Source organism: Strix uralensis, chromosome 1 (genome assembly GCF_047716275.1).
Source record: "Strix uralensis isolate ZFMK-TIS-50842 chromosome 1, bStrUra1, whole genome shotgun sequence".
In the NCBI taxonomy this organism is placed as follows: Eukaryota; Metazoa; Chordata; class Aves; order Strigiformes; family Strigidae; genus Strix; species Strix uralensis.
Genome location: NC_133972.1, coordinates 1,687,805 through 1,711,659, shown reverse-complemented (window position 1 = coordinate 1,711,659; position 23,855 = coordinate 1,687,805). Strand labels below are relative to the sequence as shown.

Sequence of the window (23,855 nt, the reverse complement as noted above, 5' to 3'; positions counted from 1 at the left end):
GCTTTTAAAAAAAAAAAAAAAAAAAAAAAGGCAACAAAAACCTTTGAAACAATCAAATGTGTGAAAAATGCACCACAAAAGAAAAAAATCACCTTCTACCAGGGTCTGCAGAAATTCCTTTGGATGAGTCCCAAGATAACTGAAGATGAATCTAGCAAATATAGACTAGCTTGTGGCAGAAAACAAAAGTGAAGAAGAAAAATAATCCATGCATAGGGTAACAATTTTTTAAAAGTCATTTATTGCGGTGGCAGGATACCACCTCCTGCCTGGGACTGGACACCAACACTTTTGCTTCAGCTCTTCTTGCCCAACACAGATGGAAGGCTGTTGATACTTGGTCCTAAGAGAGGGTTAATCCCCATCCACCCACTGCCACATTGCTTGGCTCTCCTGGGCCGTCTGAAGTCAACGGGGAATGTTGCTGAGCCTTGATGAGTTGTTATGGAGTGGTCGCTTGAAAACAGCTTGAGAAGTGGCGATTAAAACTGGTCCCCATCCTTGGTCACTCACCTCACAACTGTCCATCGGGAATACAGTTAATGGGAGCTTAGTGCTCCCGCGTGGTTCACATCTGTGGGAGAGGCCACTGCTAGCACAGGGCAAGAAACCATAAAAGGAAAAACAGCTGTTGTATAAAAGGACCCAGAAAAGCTTGAAATATCCCATTGCTTGAACAACGAGGGCCAAATCTCAGTGTCTGCAAGCCAGAGTTGGCCCAAGGAAGGCAGCAAAGTTGTACATCGCCAAGTGAGAGTCTGGCCCAGAGATGTTCACCACCACCTCACCAAGAGGCTGCTTCAGTCCAAAGGCAATCACAGGTAAGAAATACCAGCATGAATACTCAGAGGAGCATCACCCCTTGCTGCTGTCCAGCATTTACCCTAGCTCAGATGCACACAGCTCCAGCAGCACAGGTATATCCTCCAGGCAATGCCAGTGGCAAAGGAGTAGGTACATTCCAAGGGTGAGGAGAAATAACCTCTTCTTCCATTAGTTTCCCAACATCAGTGCTGATGTTAGCTGGCGAGGTTCCCATGGCTCCATTTCAAATCAATAAAGGCACCAGGTGCTTTTGGATGGGCTCCTTAGTTTCTCCACTGCCTGTAGAGCAGCTCAGGGAGCCCAGCTCATAGCTCACACAAACTTCATGGAGACAGTAGGACGCAGGTGCTCAGCCCTCACCCCCTCTAAAACCCCCAGAGCTGTAAGCACTGAGCCCCCTCCTCTCTCCACTTACCAACCTTCCCTGACAATTTATGGTTTTGTTGGCCTCACAACAGTCTAGTTGTATCACACATGCACACAGCTCCCACCAAACCCAACGCAAGGTCTATATATATGAAGCAATGGCAGCGGTCAACATGCCACAGGAAACCCATCCTGACGGGCTCTGACACCTCACACAATTGCCTGAAAAGAGCCTTTTAAAGAAAAAAAAAGATAAAAAGCAAAATTAAGGTAACAAAGAAAGTGGTAGAGCTTCAAGTTTTCTTTTATAAAAGACAAATCATTTATTGATTCAGTCCTTCCACTTGCAACCTCTTTGGTAACAGTCATAACACTTCCAGACTGGGAGAACGCAGTGGAAAGGCCCAGTTCTGACCCCTCGCCACTTTCAGAGCTCAGCGACCCTGACGTGCCTTGGTGAGAGGCCAAAAGCAGGTTTCAAAGCATAGCCAAGGACTTGGCTTCTAGGGACAACCCAAACCAGCCTACCATGACTTGTCTTGCTCGTGGGTGGCCCAGAAAGCAGCCCCAGCACCCCCAGGCAGAAGATGGCTTGGGATGGGGATGCATGTTGAGCCCTTGGTGTCAAGGCTGACTGTGAGCTGTGCCCTGGAAGGCAGCTTTGATGCACCTCTTGGGACCACCCGGACGTTGGCCAATGGGGCCGTCAACGAAGCAAGACTTGCCCATTCCTGCGGTAGGCAATGACTTGCCCCAGTTGGCCCCACACTGATGGACTAACCCAACCATCTCAGCCTCCCCCTCATCACACCATCCCAAAGAGAGTAACTGCTGTACTTGGAGTTAAAGATAAACATATATTGATTACACATGGTCATAAAAAAAAAAAGTAATAATAATACATTTCCTAGAACATTACTTAAGATGCTTCTGAAAAGCATCCAAGCTTCCCCTCCCCGCCTTCCCTTATCTATACAGAATAAAGTGCTTCATTTAGTTTGTTCACACTAGTAGAGCCACTGATACACTCTTAACTTGGCATGATTGGGCAACTGATACTGAATGCCGTAAAATACAGAGCCAAACACCAGACCTAGTTTTGAGGCAAGTGTTCGGGGTTTCATTAATTTCCTTCAAGTTCCATGCTATTGAGGTTGTTCTTACTCTTATTCTTTTCCTTTTTTGTAATTATTATTTTCTTCCTTTGCAAGTTCAACCCAACTCCTGTCATGGTCACGTGTCACTAGGCAGAACTGCGTGTGGGGAAGCTCACTCCGTCCGTGTGAACAAAGGGCGTCTGTCCGTCCATCCTTCCCTCTCGACTTCTGGCAAACCAAGAGTTTAATCAGTGGAGTTGTCTAGCAGCGGATGCTCATCTCTATTGCACTGTCGCAGCCGTTCCCATCCACCGGCCGTTCATCCATCATCACCTTCCCACCGCGCTGGGGTTATGGCTGTGGTCCGAAGGGCCAGCAGTGCCTCATGGGCATTCTGAGGCTAACTGGTCTGTGCTACCAGGCTCCTGGGATATATAAACCAAAAATGACCCTCCCCACGTGACCCCCTCCCTCCCCAGAGTTCAAATGATGGGGGAAAAAAAAATTCAAACCCGGACAGGTCTGGGGTTAGGTGCATGGGCAGACTTGTCAGCCGAACATGGCGTTGCGGCACATTCACAAACTGTGTAATGGAAATCAAGCCCCTCTCCACCCTCGCTGTCTGTTGAAGAAGGGATGCGAGAGATTAAGGTGCAAGAGTTAAAAACAAAAAAAAATTAAAATAAAACATAAAAAGCTTGAAAACAACGGACCCAACTCCCCCGCCTCCTGCCCCGTCTAACCCAACGGGTGCCAACAGGGCCGACTGGGATAGATGCAGGACAAGACACTGTGGGAGCAACTCGTTTGAACTCCTAATACATTAATGAAAACCAGACATGAAGAGACACTTGGGGCTGAGTGTAGACAAAAGGGCTGGAGGCCGTATAGGACACCTGGGAACTGCCCGGGCCTCAAGAGAGGGGAGGGAGCAGCAGGGATCTGGTTCTCCAAAGTGCTGTGTGCATGGTCACATCTCAACGTCTCCAAGTGGCTCTACGAGCAGGCTCTCAAAGGGGATTGGATGCAGCTGGGATCAGTCACTGGGCTTTCCGCTGGGCTTCTAGCCTCAACGAGGTGCTCTCATCTCACAGTGACGTCCAAGTGAGACAGGTCCTCACTGGGATAAGATGAACTGGGACAGGGACAGGGAAAGCCATCTCCAGGTGAGCAGTACAAAGGAGCACACGTTGGTGTGGGTGTTTACTTGTGGGGAGAAGTCCACCAGCCAGACAGGCTGATGGGCTCCATCACAGAAGACCATACAGGCAAGGTGAGGCCTCCTTGGGGTAGAGTGCTCCCATTTCGTCTCAAAGCCAAGTGTGAGGGCAAAGAAGCACAAGGGAGCCTGAGGGGATGGGATCTAGGAGGCAGCGGAGGAGGAGACAGCATGGACCACTGTACTGAGGCCCTCCAACACCTACAAGGTGCTTTTCTAAAGCAATCGTCTTCCAGTCTGGGTCATGGTCCCTTCAGAAAGCCAATGGCCCCAAGAGCTGAGTGCCCACATCCCTCATGGTTGTGTGTTTGAGAAGGCTTTGTGCCATCCCAAATAAGCCCCAGGGTCATGGAGGAAGGAGAGCAGAGAAGCCTTTGGTACCCATGTGAGACGGTCAATATGGCAAGGCAGCTCTGCCATAGCATCCTCCTTTTGCTCAAGGCAGATGGAGATGAGGGTGAACTCACCGGTACTGATTGCGGTGCTGGGGGTCCACAGGACCCCAGCCAACACGAGGATAAAAGCAATCTGTTGCTCCAACACGCTCACATCCACAAGAGCAGCCAGCTTTCCAGAGATGACAGGCACAGGAGGCAACACTCAGCAGGAGGGGACGCCAGTCACCTAACCCATCACCTCAAAGAGCACTCAGGAGAACAGCAGATGCTCCCCTGTCCTGTCCCTATCACGCTAATGCTCTTGCATGTCCCCGGTCAGCAAAGCCCCTGAGCACATTGCTGAACGCTCCCATCTCTGCAGGGACACCCTCAAAGCTGCCCAAGTGCTTTGCTGATTTGGTCCAGGAGATGAAGCACCAAGACTTCTTGCAAAGCCAGATATAGCTCACTGTCCCCAGCACGCTGCTATCACCCAGAACAAGGTGCAAATGAGAAAGGGCTCCTGAAGCCTGCTCAGTGTCCTCTCTTCCTTCCTGCCTACCAACAGCCCTGCTCACCACCTCCTCCATGACCTGATCCACATCCGCACACATCCACAGTGCCACTCTTGGGAGCAAGGCATCAGCTGCAACGCACCCCACCTCTTGGGTGGCACATCTCTGCCTGTGCTGGATGCTCTGCAGCCCCTGCAGCGGTCCCAGCTCTCCCCGGCCCTGAAGGGGACACTTTCCCATGCAGGGAGACCACATAGCCACGGCGAGGCACGACACCCCAGGGCAGAGCACAACAGCGAGAGACCCAGCTTGGAGCCCAGTGTCCCACAAAAAGGTAACAGCAAAGCCTTCCTCTTCTCCCCCGCCAGCACAAAGCCAGCCTGAATTAAGTGAAACCAAAGACCAACTCAACTTCAACAGACACAATGTGGCCAGAGAAGCACTAACCAATGCTATTGGGCATCACCAAACCAACCACAGGTCCCCACAGGCCAGGGCAGGACAACTGCTGCCAACCCCACGGGGAGAGGCGAAGTTTGGGAGAGCGACGTGGGCAACAAGCTCGAGGATGGGATATCGTCATCAGGCTGAATGAGGTCTTGCTTTAGCTCTGAACCTTGCAATGGGACCCAACCTGGAGCTCACCCATCAGTCAGGGGTTTATTCAAATTGTTAAGGCACTATTCTGGGCTGATTCTGCTGAGAAACAGTGGAATCCTGCTCCTCTGTCCCAGGCCACCTTCCTGCCAGTCCCGAGGCCATGTGAGCTCTCCCAGGGAAACCTCGCCAACCCCAGAGCATCCCGAAGAGCCCAGCTCCTGCTGGAATTAGCAGAAAGGGCACACCATAGCCCAGCTCCCTTAGGGCACCCCAAAAATGAACGGGCAGCAAGCTGCCAATGCCCCAAGATGCAACACCGGTGTTTGTGCTTTCACCTATCGAGGAGAAAAACCTGTCACGGGGAAGGAAGACGCAGCGAGAGCTGCTAATAAGAGCAGGCTGACGACTTTCCAACAGGGACATCTGTTCGCTTGCCGCAGGCCACCGGGGCCAGCAGACGGCACCGGTGGGGGCTCCTCTGTGGTGCCCACCTCTCAACCTCTTGGGAAAAGAGCCTGAATTGAAAGACCAGCTTTACAGTACAGGGATTCAAGCACCACTAGCTAGATTTCGGCTTATTATAAATATCGAAGCGCCAGCAGGCATTCAATCGGCTAGCAAGCGGGCACGTGACGCCAGTGAGCTCAACCCCAGACGGCATGGCATCCTGCTCCTCTGAGCCCTGCCAGCATCCCGGCACGAAGATGAAGCCAGCGCATGAGAAGGTAAAAGGAGGGCGACGCCTTTTACCTACACCCTTACGGACAGACTGCGGGTCCCCCGCCTCCGACACCTACGCTCCTCAGGGAGGGGCTTCCTCCTGCTCCCCCTCTCCATGGAGAATGACAGGTGAGAAAAAGGAAAAAAAAAAACCAAAACAACCCCAAAATGAGGAGGGAGGGGGGTAGAGAGCAAGTGAAGCCTTGTCTTCCCAGGGGGAGGCATTCCCGAAGGGCAGAGCAGTCCGTGCGGGCGCAGAGCCGGGGTGGGGGGCACCTAGTTGTTGTTCAAATTTATCCTCCCTGCAGGAAACAGGGGAGGGGGTGGTGGTAGGTGAGGAGGAGGAGGGAGGGTCTGTGGAAGGGGATGAAGCAGTGGCAAGGGCAAGGGGGAGACACCAGGGCCGGGGGGCAGCGGGGCTGGGCTGGCAGCGGGTTGGGGGGTGGCTGTGTCCAAAGCCAAGGGGTTGCTGACACGGAAACATTTCTCCTTGTGGGCTTTGAGCATGTTGGAGAAGCGGAAGCGCTGGCCGCAGACGTCACAGGGGTACGGCTTCTCGCCTGTGTGGGTCCGGCGATGCCGCTTCATGTTGGGGCGGCTGGTGAAGCTCTTCCCGCAGATCTCGCAGATGTAGGGCTTCTCACCTAAGGATGGGGGAAGACAGGTGAGAAGCCGGTGACCGGACAGTCCCCCCAGAAACCCCACCCTGCCATCCACCCAAAGATGCTATCCCCATCCCACCGCTCCTTCCCCGGGGGTGCCTGCCCGCAGGGGCTGGGGGCAAGGCAGGGAGCTCTCACCCGTGTGCGTCTTCATGTGCTCGTCGAAGTACTGCTTCATGTTGAAGTCCTTGCCGCACCACTGGCACATGAACTGCTTGTGGCCGATGTGGATGCTCATGTGGGAGCGCAGCTGGTACTTGTACTGGAAGCGCTCGTTGCAGTTCTGCAGGGGTGAGAGGGGGGGATGAGCTGTTGATGAGCACCCAAAACACCCCTCACATTCCCCCCAAATCACCAGCATGTCAGAGCAGTGCAGAAATCACTTTTCTACACCACCACCCCCCCTACCCCCACCCCAAAAAGAACCCAAATAAATGGCTTTTTGGCACAACTCAGCCAGGTTTGCAGGTCGAATGGGATGCAAGGTCCGGGCGCTGGAGGGACAGATCCCAGCATTGGACAAGTGTCATCATAAGGTTGGTGGAACGCTCAAACCAGGAAGGGATGCAAAGTTTGGAAAAGCATGGGAGCATTCCTACAGCGGCACTGGCACAAAGCACGGGGGAAGCCCCAAGAAGTGGGAGACCTTTCCCCAAATCAGCGTTTTTGTCCTTGTTTGAGAGGATGCAAGGTGGGGCAACACACAGGACCTTACCTCACATTTAAAAGGCTTCTCCCCAGAGTGTTGGAGTGAATGGACCTTGAGGGACATGCTGCGCTTGAAGGACTTCCCGCAGGTCTCGCAGGTGAACGGCATGTCCTTGGTGTGGGCTGAAGCGGAGAGAAGCAGGGTCAGCTGCCCTCCCCGCACCTCCAGCACCCATCTCCCCAAGTCCCGGCTGCTGCTCCCAGTGCGGACACCCAAGCCCAGCAAACCCAAAGCCATCTCAGGAAGATGCATGGCAGCAACATTTCAGGTACTCCCCTAATTGCCTGCCAAAACTCCCCATTTTTTTTGATCTCTTTGGTGCCTGCAAGCCCCAAGGACTCAACTGCTGATGCCATGTGCAGTTTGCTTTCCAAAGCCTGGCACTGGTGTGGTCTGGTCCTCTTTTACACGGGAAGGATGGTTACACTTCAGACCTCCTTTGATCGCTTCTGAGGCCTTTTTTTCTGGTTAAATAAAATAAATGAGATTCCCCAGCACCACGCCTGATTGCTCCAAACCCAGCACTGAGCATACATTCATCATTAGATACCAGGTCAAATTTCAATGCCCCTGCGTTGATGTGAGAAAGCTCACCCAGGAGAAAGCCCAGCCCTAAACTACCAACATGACAGCGACAGAAAAAACGCCCTTCATTGCCAAACTGATGGATGAACGCCCCTAATGAAATCTTCCCCTGGCACCGCTGCCTCCCACACTCACCAACCATGTGTTTGCGCACGTGGGCCATGGTGTAGAACTTCTTCTCACAGATCTCACAGGAGAACTTCTTCTCAGCATAGCCATGGACGATCTTGTTGTGCTCATGGAGGGACCAGAGCTTCTTGAACCCCTTCCCACACGTCACGCACTGCAAGAAGAGAGGGGATGGGTAGGGAAGCAGGGCAACATGCCCAGGACCACTAGCATCTTTGTTTTACCAGGCTATCAGCTTCATCCATTGAAAGGGAACATCACTGTGAAACCTACAGCTAAAACATCAAAAATCATAATGACCAGCAAGTCTGCTACAGACCTTGTCACTTCAAAACCTCCAAAACTCAAAATTTCTATCCATCGGATGAGGAAGGGATGTTCCGCTTCCCAGGGAAGGACGTGGCATCTCTACCAACAGCTGTATTAGGACATGCATAAACAGCAGCTCACGCACCAAGGTCCTATTCCCAACTGGGGATTTTATTCTTGCACACAGTGAAGCCATTACATAAAAAAAACCCAACCCTCTGTGCATTAGAAGACTGCAAAGAATACAGGAACAAGGAGAAGCCCAATCCAGGGCAGCACAACTTCAGTCTTCAGCAGGTATTATGGATACTTTACCACTAAATGACCAAATGGACCAAAATGGACCCAAAAAACAGCCCATCAGCACAAGCAGAACAACATGATGTGTAAAGTCTCCCCTGAGAAGTTATGGTAGAGATTTGCTTCAGCTCCACCAAGTTCAACGTTTCTCTGAGAGTTCAGAGGAGAAGCTCCAACTTTGGTGTGAGATCTGTTTGAAACCTGTGAGATCAGTTCAGTGCTTGGGGAAACACGGGAGGGCGAGGTCCACCCAGGAAACCACTGCTGGAGCACAGAGATGGTGGGAAGCACCTGGCCAAGAACCCTGCCAGGAGCCAAGGGTTGGACTCATCTTCCTCTTGGCCAACAGAGACAAAACCATCCATTCTCCTTCCAGGTAGGTTAAGAAAATACTTCATGCCTTGGAGGCATCTCACAACAGCACGGCTGAGCGGTACCAGTAAGCCCAGGTAAGGATTCCTCCAGTTTCTCCTCCTACCCAGAGGAACAGATGCTCATTGATGGGCTTCAATCAAATTTTGCACCGAATGACACCATGGAAAATATACCATTATGCCATGCAGTCACCGTATCTCTCCATATATATATATTTAGGTGCCTGAGAGGCAAAATTAGGGTTGCAGAGGTATTCCCCCTACTCATCTTCTTTTTCTTGCCATGCTTGAATATCAACATGAGTAGTCTTCTGAGTTTTACTGTTCCTAAGTATATATTTACATGGATCAAAACAGTTTTATCTCTGCTTTAAGAGACATTTCAGGACAAATTCAGGACCAGAACCTAATATTAGAGACACATCAATATCCATTTTCTCCATTTGAAATTAAAAAGACTGCAGGGGAATTTTAAAATTAAAGGTAGAAGGAAAGCAGCAAATGCAGGAAAGCCCCCAGGCTGGGACCAAGCATCCTGGAGGGCTGAGCTCTGTGTCCTCAGTTATCGCAAAAAAAGCATCACTCTAAATTGTGGAAGTAACATCCAAACGAGGGAAAAAAATGAGAAGAAAAATTCTCGCAGGCTAAGAGGAAAACCATACTGAAGCTGGCCAAGAAAGAGTTTGAGAAACAACCCAATAAAGCAAAGGACGAATCATTTTTCAGGCAGCAGAGGCAGGATGCCCGTTAGGGTGTCTGTGGGGCTGCAGATGGCGATGGGAAATGATCACAGGGAGTGAGATGAAGCCTAATACCTGAAGCATTATTGGTAAGATCTGGGGACAAAACAGGAAAAGAAAGCAGCAAACCCAAACTGGGTAAGAGGGATGGTCCCTCCACAGATCTGGTTAAAAAACAAGAAATAAAGACTGTCTATTATAGGTATAGAGTAGAAAAAAATCACTTTTCCATCCAGCTATAATTCCACGGTATATTGATTGAGTTATTCAATATTATCAGAGCAAATGGAGTGAATTTGGCTATTTGTAAAATTAAAAACGCTCAACTAAGTGAGAGGTTGGACTGGACGATCTTCAAGGTCTTTTCCAACCTAGACAACTCTGTGATCCTGTGACCCATGTTTTCTATGGAAGGTCACCACACGGGCAGTTGTGGTTCATCCTATTCAGAAATGACCTGGAAAAGGGATTAAAAGGGCAAAAAAAAAAAAAAAGCAGTGAGGTGACAGCCCCATGTTATCCATCAGAAAAGCAGATGAGGCTGAAGAAACATTCTGGAAAAAACCATTTTTAACTGCACGGACTTTACGATAGGTTCCAAAAGAGCCACCACCACACAGGTATCGGAGTCGCACTCACCCATTCTGGAAAAAAGCATCCAAAGAAAGCAACCTCAGGGCTGTGAATTTTTCAGGAAGATGAACCAAAGCTCCTTCACCTGCTCGAGACGAGACCACTCCTGCCTCCGTATTCCTCACACGCCCTAACGCCGAAATCTGCTTCGCTCCCCATTTCACGTGGGGTGCCACTGGCAAAAGGCTCCAGTAGCACTTGGGTTGCGTTACCTTCTTCTAGGAGAGTGGCAAGATCATTTAAAATCCAGTCACTGGTGGGAAGGATGACGGGCAAAGCTCTCCAGAAGTTGGTATTTTTTTAATTAGTATCAGCAGCAAAACAGGTCGTCAGGGATTAGGAGATGGGTTGGAGGGGTCTGCAGGAACACATGTTTGCTGCTCTAATGGGATGCCTACCTATCCCCCCAAAATTGCACTGATTTAATGGAGTCAATTTGCAAATGCAGGAGCTCATTAGCATTAGGCGAAGGACACACCAAGCCTGAGCCACGCAGGGATGTCAAATGCATTTGGAAACTTGCTAATATGCAAGCTAAAGAGCACAAAAGGCAGATTAAAACCACTTTAACTCATGTCAGCAAATCTTTGAATTAAGCTAAATTGGTTTCAGCCTGGGTGGGAACGGCTGGAGTGTGTGTCCATCAGGGTCTTGCAATGTTTTATCCATATTAACTCAAAGAAAAATTACTCCTCAAAAATTACTCTGTATTTCCACCCAGACAGCCAAGGGGAAGTCACAGTCCCCCAGCACAAATCCTCTGGTCCTATGCCACCGTGGGACCCTCCCGAGCCTGAATACAAGTCACGGGTGAAGTAAGGTTCCCTCCCGTCTGCCATGCGCCAACCACAACATTAAAAATATTATCTGAGCATGAGCCCATCCCATGGTGTAGCTGGGTGGGATGTCCTTCATGGTGGGTGGGATGTCCCTCCCCCATTGGGATGTCCCATCATGGTTGTCCCCACCTTGGTGGGACGTCCATCCCCAGTGGGATGCTCCACCCCTTGGTGGGATGTCCCTCTACCGGTGGGATGTCCCCGGGCCTGGCTCACCTGGATGTTCTTCTCGCAGTCGGTCTGGTGGTGCAGCAGCAGCTCGCTCTCGAGCAGGAAGCGTTTGCCACACTTGTCACAGATCTGCATGCGGCTGTGGGTGACGTTCATGTGCTTCTCCAGGTACCAGCGGTTGTTGAAGACCCGGGGGCACTTCTTGCATGGGTAGTGCTGCTTCTCCTCCAGCTTCACCTTCTGGCCCAAACCATCCTGTTCTTTTTTCCTCTTCCTCCCTCGCTGGCCTTCCTCTTCCTCCTCCTCCTCCTCTTCCACCTTGGCCATCTCCTGGGACCTGGTTGCCATGGCAGGTTTGGTGGCTTTGGATGCCCGGCTGCCTCTGCGGGGCTGTCCACCCTTTTCCCTTTTCACCTCTGACACATCTTCATCATCATCATCATCGTCCTCTTCTTCCGTTGTCTCCTCCAGGTCTTCCTCCTCGCTGTGCTCCTCCTCTTCCTCCTCGCCCACCTCCGCATCCTCCTCCTCTTCCTCCTCCTCCTCTCCTTCCTCATTCTCCTCCTCCCCATCCTCCTCCGTGTCACGCCCATCACCGTCAGGCCGCCCCATCACGGCCGCCTCACTGGCGGCTGCCTTCCCCTCCATGCCCTTGGAGACGTTGAGGGTCTGGTTGTTGAGGTTTACCTCCACGATGATCTGCTCCCGGTTGTACGAGCCCTGGCTGTCCAGGTCCTCCTCAGACTCCTCACCCTCCATCTTACAGACAGCGCCTGGACCACCATCCTTCTCCTCCTTGTAATACTGCTTGGCTGGACCCGGGGGGAGCGTCCCACCACCTGCTCCGTCCTCCACCCGCACCGAGTAGGGGTCGTTGCCCTCCCGGGCGTAGATCTTGGGATGGGGGGCATCCACCTCCTGCTTGATCTCGCAGTAGTAGGGCGGGGGTCCGGCGCAGCTCTCAGCAGGCAGGGCCATGTCAGCGGCCAGGCTGAGCGAGCGGGTGTCGAGGAGGTCCTGGCAGGAGGAGGCAATATTGTTCATCTGCAGCACGGCAGCCGCGTTCAGCACATCCTGCACATTGCAGGAGTTGACGAGGAGCTTGGAGGTGTAGATGAAGTTGAGGATCTGCTGGAGGCCCTGCGAGGTGAGGGCCTCCAGAGAGAGCTCCACACGCTGCAGCTGCTTGTTTTGGGTGAAGAGGGAGTGGAAGAACTGGCTGTAGGCCGCCAGGACCCCCTTGTGCGCCGGGAAGATGCTCTTGTGCTGCACCAGCACGATGTCCACGTCGCACAGGTCCGGCTGAAAGAGGCGCTGCTCGTTCAGTCTGTCCATCAAACACGTGAAGTGGAGGGCTACATCCTCCACCAGGGAGTACTCAGCTGAAGGGTAGTCAGTCGTTTTTTCGACTATCAGCTGGGGGGAGGAAGGAAATAAAGTCATTCAGAAGAGCTCTTTCCCCAGGAAAACACCCGCCTGGCCATGCCACCCATCCCTGGTCATGAATCCCAAGTCAGAGATGCCAGCTGAGAAGCTCCATGGTCAGCCCAGCTTGGAGATGCCAACCAAGAAGCTCCACCACCAACTTGAGTCTGGGAGACTCAACCAAGGAGGAGAAAGCCCAATGAAAGGATGGGCCAAGGCACTCACTGACATCCTTTCAGCCTGGGTAGGCACCATGGCCACCCCACCACCAAGGAGGTCCAAAGCCTGGCTCAGCTGTCCACACTCGTGTGGAGATGCCGTGCAGGAGAGGGGATGCCTCAATCTCCTGAACCAGATGGAGACCCCAAGGGGGCATTTGCCCCACACAGAAAGCCAACTGTAGGCACCAGTTGAGATTTAACCCCCTAAATAGAAGGAAATTAGGATTGTAAACCTCCCTGCTTCTCCAAGATAATTACATAAAACACAGTATTCTCTAATACTTGCCGAATTACACCATGTGCTCTGACTCACATTAGCAGCTAACTCACGTTAGCAGCTAACTCGCTAGCTGGATTCACCGAGATGATTTATGTGCTTTTTAAATGACCATTTTAAATCGCCTGGGGAAAGGCACTACCTGGAAAAATTCAAATCGGGGAGCAGCATCCCCAGGCTGGGAAATGCTGTGACTGCCCACACTCCCCAGGCTGCGTTTGCTGGATATTTAATTTAGCTCACGTGTATTCTGCATGGTGCAGACCACCCCTGGACGTTCATCACCTCTCCTGGGGACACCTGAGCCCCAGGATGGGTTTGCCAGCTACATCCTAAATGCAAGGGATATCCCACGCCCTAAATCCCACACCCTGTATTAAAAGGAGGCGGGATATCCCCTTTCTCTCTGCTTCCCTTTGGCTTTCCATGCTGAACACCCAATTCATGGATGGAGACCGATGCAGCTACGTTAACACCCTCTCTTCCCACCATTGAGAGATGTGACCAAGGACGGGGTGTGGAACAGTGGCGGAGATAGAGGGTTTAACCTGCTGGGTTTATCCTATACCCCCTGCTCCAAAAAGTTTCTCAGCTCCCATTTTTTCTGGGACAAATGGCAGCTCTTGATCAACCCACGAATTCCAGCAAGTCATGTTTTGTTTGTCTGTCTTTTTTTCTTTTTGTGAGCCAAAGGCAAAAGCACACACAGACAAAAATGTTTGAATAATAAAAAAGGGTGTTTTCTTCTCTGTTTTCTCAACAAGCAAAAAAAGCCCTTCCCCCTTTCTGCCAAAAGTTTTCATTTTCATTGAATTTCTGCTCCACCACCAACCCACCCACCCAACCGGGTCGTCAGCTTTGCATGGTCCCAATGGCCCTGGAGAGCCCCAGCATACACTTGCACCCAGGGAAAACCAGGAAAAACCGGCTCTTCTCCAACCTCTTGGCTCTTGGCATCCTGGAGTAGGGCAACAAGGTAGTAAAAGAGGAGGGTTTATATATATATATTTATAATTTTAAAAATATGTTTCTTCTATTTGATATATTCATGTATATATATTTAAACTCTTTATATATTAATATATAAATACGTAAATATATAAACACTCTTTATATATATATTTGCTATAAAATGCTGCATCCCAGCTGGAACATCCATCCACCCCCAAATTTCCTAAGCCTCGCGACTCCCAAGGACATTTCAATGAGAGGAACTTGGATGGCTCGGCCCCCCCAGGCGCATAGAAAACAAATCATGATATAATAAATATTGAACGCTGAAGAGACAGCAAGCTTTCAGCAGAGCGGTTTGCTGTTTGCCAGGGACTCTCCTGCTTTGCTTTCGCTATGAAAAAACTGAATTCAGGTTTTTCCTCCTGGGATCCATCTCACCTTGCTCCCAATATAGCATGCCCCAAGCTCAGCAGAGCCACAACCGTGGAGAAATGGGTGCAAAACAGGGGGAATTGGGTCCACCAGGCAGCACTGCCCACGCACAGCCCAGCCTGGAAAACAAAAGCTGTGTTTTTTGCTCTGGATCGAGGTTTTTTGGCAAAAGGGGCTGACCCCTCACCCAGCACCAAGGCTTGCCAGGCGCCTCTAATCAGTCCCAGCAGCAGCGAGGACAATGCGTGTCTTGGCCGCGTCCCGTCAGTGACTTCAGCCCGGGCTTGTCAGCGGGAGGTTTTTGCTCTTTATTGCTATCAGATGCTTTTTGTGAGCTTGCCCAGAGCTGGAGCCCCAGCTAAGACAAGAGGTGCCTGCCAGGGTGAGATCCCAAGAAAGACCCCAACTTGGCCCCGAAATACCCCTCCGGCAGCTCCTGTCCCTGTAACTCCACCGGAGTGGAGAAGCCCAATTAATCAGGATTAATAGGAGGGTTAAATCCATTACTGTTCCACTGGGAAAACACAAATATTTTAAACATATATATATATATATTTGAAAAAAAAGCCCAAACATTTTTTTAAATATTAAAAAAAAAAAAAAAAAAATAAAAATCACAGCTTTGCTCTTTTCCACCTCGGCCCTCTGGGTCAGTTCAGCCCCACCAGCAGCCCAACCCGGCACTGCAGGAGCAGGTCACCCATCCCATCTCCATCCCGAGTCTGGACTTGGGGTGCTTGCAGGGTGCATCAAACCGAAGCGAACCCTAAAACCGCCAGCCCCCACCATGCACCGCTGAACTCCGGGCAGGGCTCTGCCATCATCGGCACGGAAAAAAAAAACACGTAAAAATTATTCGAAAGCAGCGTGGCTGCGAAGTCCCCACCCCGAGGGGACGGCGGTGCCTCCAGACAGCCCTCCCTGCCCTGACGCTGCCCTCCGGCTCTATTTTAAGAGTGTTTTCAAGCGGCGCTGCCAAAGCCCCATCCAATAGGGCCAGCAGGACGCGAGGGTGGCTGGAGGACGGGGAGGATGCTCGGAGCGACGGGGGGACCAAGGGATGCGAGTCGGCTGAGCCCCGATGGCTCGGGGTGCGAGGAATAGAGAAGAGTGCTATAGGAACAGTGGCTGAAGGAGATGGTGATGCTCGCTGGACGGGGGCAGTCTCTCTCCAGCAAAGCCACCAAAAATCCTGCTGTAGGAGATGGAGCCCGAGCACAGCCTCACTCCCTTTCCACCCACATCCCCCTGTGTGCCTCAGTTTCCCTAAACAGCCACACCAACACGCCATCACCTCCCTTGAAAGGAGGCTGCTGCTGGATTTAAAACACTGTGCTAAGATAAAATGCTACTTATCACAGAATCACAGAACCATCTCGGTTGGAAAAGCCCCTGAAGCTCCTCCAGTCCAACCATGAACCTCACCCTGACCGTTCCCAACTCCACCAGATCCCTCAGCGCTGGCTCAACCCGACTCTTCAACCCCTCCAGGGATGGGGACAATCTTAGCAGGTATTAAGAGTCAGATCCCTAGATGCTCCTGCAGCACTAAAACCCCCTGAGGGACCAGTAGGTCAGGTCACCCTGGATATATTTAAATACTCCAACCTGCAGCCCCCCAGAAGACCATCTCCCACATTCACCATCCTCGCGATTTACTTATTTATAGCCATGTCTGTTGCCCTCATCACTGGAGCACCAAGGACCACAAGTACTCTCTCATGTATTAGCACAAGGACGGGGTTTTGGGGGAATAAAAAGCACATTTAGGTGGCCACAAGCCCCTGCTTCACACCAGGCAGAGCGGTTGGACCAGCTAGCCGCGAACGAGTTTCCATTCAGCACAAAATTTGGGGATTTCCTTAAGATTTTTCACCCCCAAAACTCCCATGAAAAACAGCAATCTGCTTTTCCATATCATTTGTAACCACCACTTACCCTTGACCTTCAGTACTAAATTGCATTAAGGAAAGCTGCTTTAATAAGTAGCTGAATCTGATGTTAGCACTTGCTCCTCAGAAAAACCCCCATGTCCTACTCTCAATTTGAACACCGGGTGAAAGAGCTCGGCTGAAACTATTTAATGCCAAAACTTGACTTTTGCTAAAGAAAGAAACAACGTTAAAAACCTTCTTTTTACAGATTATTTCAAATGATACAAAGGTGTATCGTTAGAAATCCCAAAGACGTCTTGTGTTTTCAGTTTTAATCCTCAGCCCCCTACAATTTGTCCTCTGCTTTCAGGACCCTTGGACGAAACCTTCAGCCCTTCCTCTGTAGTTTTGAGCCCATATAGGGTTTTTTTAAGGACGATGTGATGCCCGTGTCTTCCCACGACTCCCAAAACCAGGACGCACCAGGATAAAGCTGCCCCCGAAGCAGCAGCACTGCCTGGACTGTACACGCATTGCCAAAACCACCCATTTTTGGACCATGGCCATGCATGGAAACCTGGCAGTGGGGTAAAACACGTCCCAACGCACCCTTCGCTCACCTAGTGCCTATCCTCACCGCTCCGCTTGCTGTCGTCTCCCTCTCCGGGGAACTCTCCCATGGGTGCTTTGCCCTCCCATGGCACGGGACCGTGCCGGGGAGGGGGGGCCGTTTGTTCACTTCTCCGATGGGTATTTTTATTTAATTAGGAGAGGGTTGTCCGGAAAAACAAGCAGGAAGGGAAAACAATAGCTCGGCCGCAGCCCCGCCTGGCGAGGCGCCGGCCGACAAGGCCCCAAGCGCCCACCGCCCGCATCCTGCCCGCCAGGACGCTGCCGGCGCTGGATCGGGCGCACACCGGGGATGAGCCCACCCCAGCTCTGGAGGCCGGGGATGGCCACCTCCTTTAGGATGGTGGTGACACCATCTCAAGTGGTGATTTTCCCCTATGTGCTGTCTAAAAGGCTTGAGGCTGCCCAAAACAGAGCCATATGCAGGCTTCGGGGAGAGGAAGCGAGGGGAAGGGACTTGGCTCCCAGAGCCTGTCCCAACCCAGGGTGTCGGGCACCCCAAAAACCACCTCCCAGCATCTGTGCAAGTGAAAAAAACCATTAGCCCGGCTGGGGGACAGTCAGATGTTTCCCAGGCTTTTTTTTTTTTTAATTCCCTTTGGTTGTTTTTTTGGTTTTTTTAATAGCATCCAGCATTTAGAGGCTTCAGCTCAAAGATGCTTTTCCAGGGAGCAGCCTGGGAAGTCGGCAGCAGCACCAGGCCCAGTGGGAACGTCCTCAGAGCAAGAGAACGGGAACAAATCTTTCCCCCATTCCTGTCCCCTGGCAGCCACGGAGCCGCCTCTGTAAATGGGGAAAAGGTTCATTCAGGCTTTTCTTGTAAGCGCCCCAGCCACCCGTGGCTTGGGGAGACCGGGGTGATGAAGTGGGACGAGCAACATAAGGCTTCACCCCATCGGGAGCAGGTGCTGGCTTCCCAGCAGCACAGCCCATGGAGGGTTAATGGCTGGTTGCTTCCTTTTTTTAAAAAAAAAAAAAAAAAAATTTTGCCAACCACTCTGGGATCTTTCTCCTTTTCTTTTACACACAGAACTGCAAAACCACAATGATGCTTTGCAAGGATGGACGGACAGGTCAACCCTGCCATCCCTCCCTCCCCATGCCCAAACTGGTCCAGGGAGGTGACACTGCAAAGCTGCTCCCAGGGGATGCCACCACCACCGTGATGGCATCGGGGACACGATCCCTCCGTTCCACCAGGGGTGATGGCAGAGGCCATCACCAAGCCCCAAGATCTTCTCAGTAACCTCAGTGTCTGTCCCAACACACGCAAAGGCAAGCACCGTCCCCTGCGCAAACACAGCCTCCCTGCTGCAAAAACACTGAGGCTTCAGCCTGGCACCATGTTATTTTCAGACCAGGACAAGCCCCAATCCCTCTTGCTCTGGAGGGAAAGCAGAGGCACCGAAGCCAGGCTGGACGCACCCATCCGTCTGTCCGTAGCCCCTCAAGTCACAGTCGAAACAGGTTTCTTTGGGTGCAGCTCAGTTCTGACCCGACACGTAGTACAAAAGCTGTCCGGATAACTCAAGGTCTGTGCTAAGCCCGTAGCAAGGTCTGGGACTAAACCCTGAACGGACGCTGCTGGATTTCAGCAAAGCCGGCATCCTCCTGGCAAACACCGAACGCAGCCAGAGCAGTCAAGCCATGGGGTCCCCGCCAGTGCCTGGCACAGCTAGTGACACCCGGCTGATGGAGATGTCCCCGAGCCACTGCCCTGGCACAGGAGCAGCCAGCGGGACGGGATGCTGACCTCGCGTCCAGGGGATGCAGGACCTCCCACAGAGTCACTGCTGGGGTGGAAGAGCCCGGGGGACAATCACACACATGCAAAGCCACTGTCCTCCTCCCTCCCCTGCCCGAGAAAAACAAGCGGAGGAAAGATCGAGGGAGGAAACGAGGACAAAACCCAACGCTGACCTCTTCAGCCGGGCTGTCGGCCAAGTGGCTGCACCAGGGGCCAGCTCCGGAGCGCTGCCCAGGCCAGTGTGAGCCACGCGATGCTGGGGAGAAGGCGAGCATCATCCCCTCAGGACCCTACGGGTGTCCCCAGTGTCACCAAGGGAGGCGATGGATACAGCGGGGCAGATGGTGCGCTGAGCCCCCCATGGCTCATCGGATCCCTGGGAACCCCCAATTCACCGCAGGGAGCGTGGACGGGTGAAACGGGGCAACCACCGCATCGCTTGTGCACAATGTGAAGCTGGCGTGTCCCTGAGCCAGCCTCACACCCACGCGCGGCCACGCAATGGCCAAGAAGAGGCCGAGATCCCCAGAAAGCAAGGAGGAGGGATAACCGAAGCCTCCCTTCCACACACTGCTGAATGAGGCTGGCACCAGACGGCAGCATCCCCCTGTCTGGCTCCACGGTGCCCATCCCTGGGGAAGCCACCATGACCTTCCAGGTGGGTCAACAGCGAGATGGGATATGACACCTCCAAGGTTTGCCCCACACCTGGCTCCCATCAGACCCTAAAACCATGGTGTTTTCTAAAACCCAACTCCAGACCACAAGACTGCCAGAGAGGTCGCACGTCTCCCAGCATCCTGGGCAGGGCTTTCCCTCCCAGAGCATCCTCTCCAAACCCTGGCTCCACCCTGAACTAAACCCTGACACTGACCCCAGGGATGGTTCCCACATCCAGCTCCATCCTAAACTCAACCCTGACTGGGGATTTTTGGGAAGCACCAGCCATTCTCCTCCAGTCCAGCCATCCTCCCTCCCCAACGCTTTAACGTTTTTATGAACGTGCATTAAAATGTCTTATCTTTATCACGGCTGTCCAGCAAATTCAGCAGACTGGGGAGCAGGGCTTTAACTCAGGCAGGGTTTTAGCAGCCCTGGCTCCAGGCAAAAGATACAGTCATAAAAATAATAATTAAAAAAAGACAATTTATTGTAATTAAGTCCTCTACGCATCATATCTGCACCGCCACAGCCAGTCTTTCCCTATATCCAAAGTCCTCCCAGGTTTCACCATCAGGAGAGGCAGCGAAAGCACCAAGGTTGGCTGAAGAGGGGACAGCATCCCCGAAGGACACAGGGACAAGTCCCCAGACACAGGAAACCCAACAGGGCCAGCCCTGCCCTGCAAATACCACTCCAGCAATGCAACATAATGTATTTCCTTTAGAAATGAGAGGAAAAATTAGGGGCAGGTGGCACAGAGCCTGACCCTGAGCTCATCCTCCCCACCGGCATCTGCTCCTCCAGCCTTTTGGGGACCACTGATCCCACGGGAAGTCAGAGGACACTTAGGATGCAAACCACGTGGGGGACCTGGGAATCCCCTTTTTCGGGGTCACACAAACATGTCAGCAAAATAAAAACTTCAGCTCTTGCTCTTCCCAGAGAGCACTTCGTCACAGCCATTGCCATACCCCCATCTAAAAAGGCTTGAACACAGCAGCGCAGGAGAGCCCTGAGCTTTCTCCTCCAGCTGGAGTGAGGATGGGGAAATCAGAGATTCCCCCAAAACCTTCACAGACCCTCTGATGTTTTGACACATTCAATTCATCCGCAAAAGGTTTCTCCCCATTTTTTTCTTAAGCACGAAAATCTGCATCTTAAAAATAAGCAATATTTAATCGACTCGCAGGCAGCCTCCTGCTTCTACCTCCCTTTTACAAAGAGGGTGTCTCCAAAGGCAGCAGCGGGTTATTTTTATGACGGGGGTGACATGCCTCTCCTCCAGACACAAGACACAAATACAAGGCTGTTTATCTCGCCCGACTCCGGCGTTTGCCTGGTAATAACCTAACGCGCCGTTAATTCCTCGTGGGGAGAACAAAGCTCTGCTGTGAAGCCAAGTCAGGCAACGACGGGGACCCTCCGGCCGCCCCGGCAAAGCCCCCGGAGCGATGCTTAGCCCAGCCGGCATCCTCAGGGAAACTCTGCGGCCAGAGCCAAAACGTTGCACCCAGCAGTTTCACCCCAGATCCAGGAAAAAAAAAAAAAAAAAAAAAATCCCTTAATATCTTTCCAAGGAGGATTTTTGCTGTGTAAAGCAAATTTTCCTCTGGTTCTTGCTGAGGCCGGGTGTGGAGGAGAGGTTGAATTCCCAACTTTTCCCCTTCTTCCTCGCAGCGCTGCCGGCTCGGGTGGGCTCTGGACATCTCCATCCCCACCTTGGGGCACAAAACGCTCCCCAAAACCACCCGGTGCCTCCCCTAGTCCAACTCCAAGAGGTCTCCACCAGCATCTCCCTCTGCAGGGGATGCAGGGGAGGCTTCAGCAGCCGATTTTGTGCCAGCAGGAATTTCACAGGCCAAGCGCAGCTGGGCAGCACGAACCCAAACCCGACTCCAGTTACCCCCAGTATCGGAGCTGGGGAGTGCCAAGGCCCAGCCCGGCATCCCAGTCATCAACTCACGCGCCGGGTCAGCGTTGTTTCTTTTATTTTTCCAAGCTTGCCCTTCCTTCCCCTTACCGAAAGGCCACTCGAACGCCTCCCGGGGTGTTTTTACGGGCACGGAGCCATCGCTGGGGCAATCGCAGCCCCGCACTTTCGGGGATGGGGGAAGCACCAGGGTACCAGGACGTGGTCCCTGGGCACAGCACATCGCCAGGGATTTCCCGTCTTGCATCTTCCTGGCTCAGGCCTGGTCAAGGCTACAAGTCAAACTAACCAGGCTCAGGCCTGCAAGTCAAAACTAACCCCCCCAAAAGTCCACCAGCTGCTAAAATAGGTCAGTGCTGCAGGCGAGAGCCCCGGCCGCCAGGCTCCCGGCGTAACCAACCTCCCTCTGTTATTATTATTATTTTTTAAGTGCATACACAGAAAATCCCTTCGCAAACCCGAAGGAGGGTGGGATGCTGCGCCCTCCCCGTGCCACGCTCGATCCTCCGCGGTATCGGGGTGAGCCCAGCATCCCCAGGTCCCCCTGGGAAAAGGGGGCGCACGGCTGGAGCAGGGCGGGGGGATGGAGGCGAGGAATTAGCAAAATGAAGGAGTCATCCGGGGAACAAAAAGGGCCAAGGAAGCGTCAGGCTGCTGCTGCGCTCCCGCAACGCCACCAAATCCGCCGGCCTGGGCGACCTGGAGGCTCGAAAAGTTTCCCCCCGCCCCCGGCCCCTCCAAATCTTCCCGGTGACCCCCCGAGCGGGAGCCCTGACGGGGGGGGGGCTGGGCCCCACAACCTTGGGGGCGCTGGGCCGCAGGGCCTCCTCCACTCGGGGGGGGTCAGGCCTCGTTGCACCGCCCCCCCCCCCCCCCTCCCTGCAGCCCCATCACCCCCCGAGACACCCCCGGGGGGGGGGCGAGCCCAGCCCCGCCGCGCAGCCCCTCACCCCATGCAAAAAGCGCCTGTTCATGGCTGTGCGCTGAAGGGGGGGACACACACACACACAATTTTAATGCCATTTTGACCGAATGCCAAACCCTCCCACCCCTGCACAACAAGGGGGGGGGGGGGGGCGCGCAGACCGCCCCCCCCGAGCCGCTGGCAGCGCAGCACCCGGCGCGTCGCACGGGCGGGTCGCGCTGTTTGTGCCCCCCCCGGCCCCCCCAGCAGCCCCTCCGCGCACCCCCGGCCCCCCCCGCCGAGCCCGCAGCATGCCGCCGGCTCGCCCATGCAACACCCCCCCCCCCGGCCCCTGCAAGGATTTGGGCAAGTTTCGGAGGCCTTTGCAAAGTCAGCAAAGCCCCGGGAGCGCGAAGAAGCGAAGGGGGGAAGGGAGAGAAAGGGGAAAATAAAAAAAAAAAAAAAAAAAAGAAGAAGAGAGAAGGGAAAGGGGGAGGTTGCAAGCTCTACCATTTTGATGCAAAGGTCTCCGCGCAAAGGAGTCCCGGTCCTCCTCCGCTTGCCTGGGATTTTTGCTCTCCATGAAAAAAAAAGAAATGTTGGGTTGGGTGGTTTGCTGGGTTGGTTGCTTTTTTTTTTTTTTTCCTTTTTTTTTTTTTTTTTTGGCTGTCTTTTTCGCTGCTTTTTTTTTTTTCCTGCCTTTTGGAGGAGGGGGGGGAGGATATTACCGCGCCGCCGCTGCCAGCCCTGCTTGCATGCCCCGTCCCTCTTTTCCTTTTTTCTTTTTTTTTTTCCTCTCCCCCTTTTTTCTTTTTTTTTTTTTGTTCTTTTTGCTTTTTTTTTTTTTTTTTTTTTTTTGTTCCTCTCCTCCTTCTCTTCTTCACCTCATCCTGCCCATCGCCATGTTAGCCCCTTTTGGAAAGACGGAGGAATGCGGAGCGGCGGCGGCTCCGGCTGCCAAGAGCCCCGGGGCCGCTGATTGGAGCCGCCGCATCAGATGGGGCCGCGGCTGCCCCTTTAAAGAGACAGGCTCCCCGCACCGCCCCCCCCGGCCCCCGCCACGGGGACACCCCCACACTCCCCCCGCACCCCCCCCCCCCCCCGGCCTACAGCCACCGCATCCCCCGGGGACATCGGCTGTACCCCACTGGGGGGAAACTGAGGCACACGGAGGGACCACCACCCCCCCCCCAAAAAAAAAAAAAAGCAGCAAGAACTTTTGGGGCAGAAAAACCCAATTTGGGGAGTTGTGGGGTGATATCGGTTTTATTAAAAAAGGGGATTTTTGGAGCGTTCTCCTGCTGTGGGGAGGAAATGAGTTTTCCCCACTGGCAGAGGCAGATGGGGGACGGGGTTAAGGCACATTTCATTTTAGGAGGGGGGTCTGATGGGTGCCCATGAGCTTCCCCCAAACCCCCTCAGGCCCTGCGACGTGATGTGTGGGGCACAGGCAGCCCCCAACCCCCTGAAAAATAAATCAGGGCTTCATTATTTTGCCCCCAGCACTGCTTGGATCTCCCCGATGCCGAGTCGGGGGTGGGTTTGAGCATCCCAATGCCTCCCCAGCCTCAGCTGGGAGCCGGGTCCCCCAAAAACCCTCATGCTGGGGACCGAGGGGGCAAAGCTGG

General features: G+C 53.0%; 1 protein-coding gene across 1 annotated transcript; it reads right to left on the bottom strand.

Moving 5' to 3' along the window:
• Positions 1 to 1,477: 1,477 nt before the first annotated feature.
• ZBTB47 (zinc finger and BTB domain containing 47) lies at positions 1,478 to 23,191 on the bottom strand. Its single transcript, XM_074864203.1, has 6 exons — positions 22,738 to 23,191; positions 11,216 to 12,586; positions 7,811 to 7,958; positions 7,097 to 7,212; positions 6,520 to 6,664; positions 1,478 to 6,363 (listed from the first exon to the last, which is right to left on the bottom strand). Exons 1-6 carry the CDS (start codon positions 22,738 to 22,740, stop codon positions 5,996 to 5,998), a joined length of 2,151 nt encoding a protein of 716 aa, XP_074720304.1. The 5' UTR covers positions 22,741 to 23,191; the 3' UTR covers positions 1,478 to 5,995.
• Between the last annotated feature and the right edge of the window lie 664 nt (positions 23,192 to 23,855).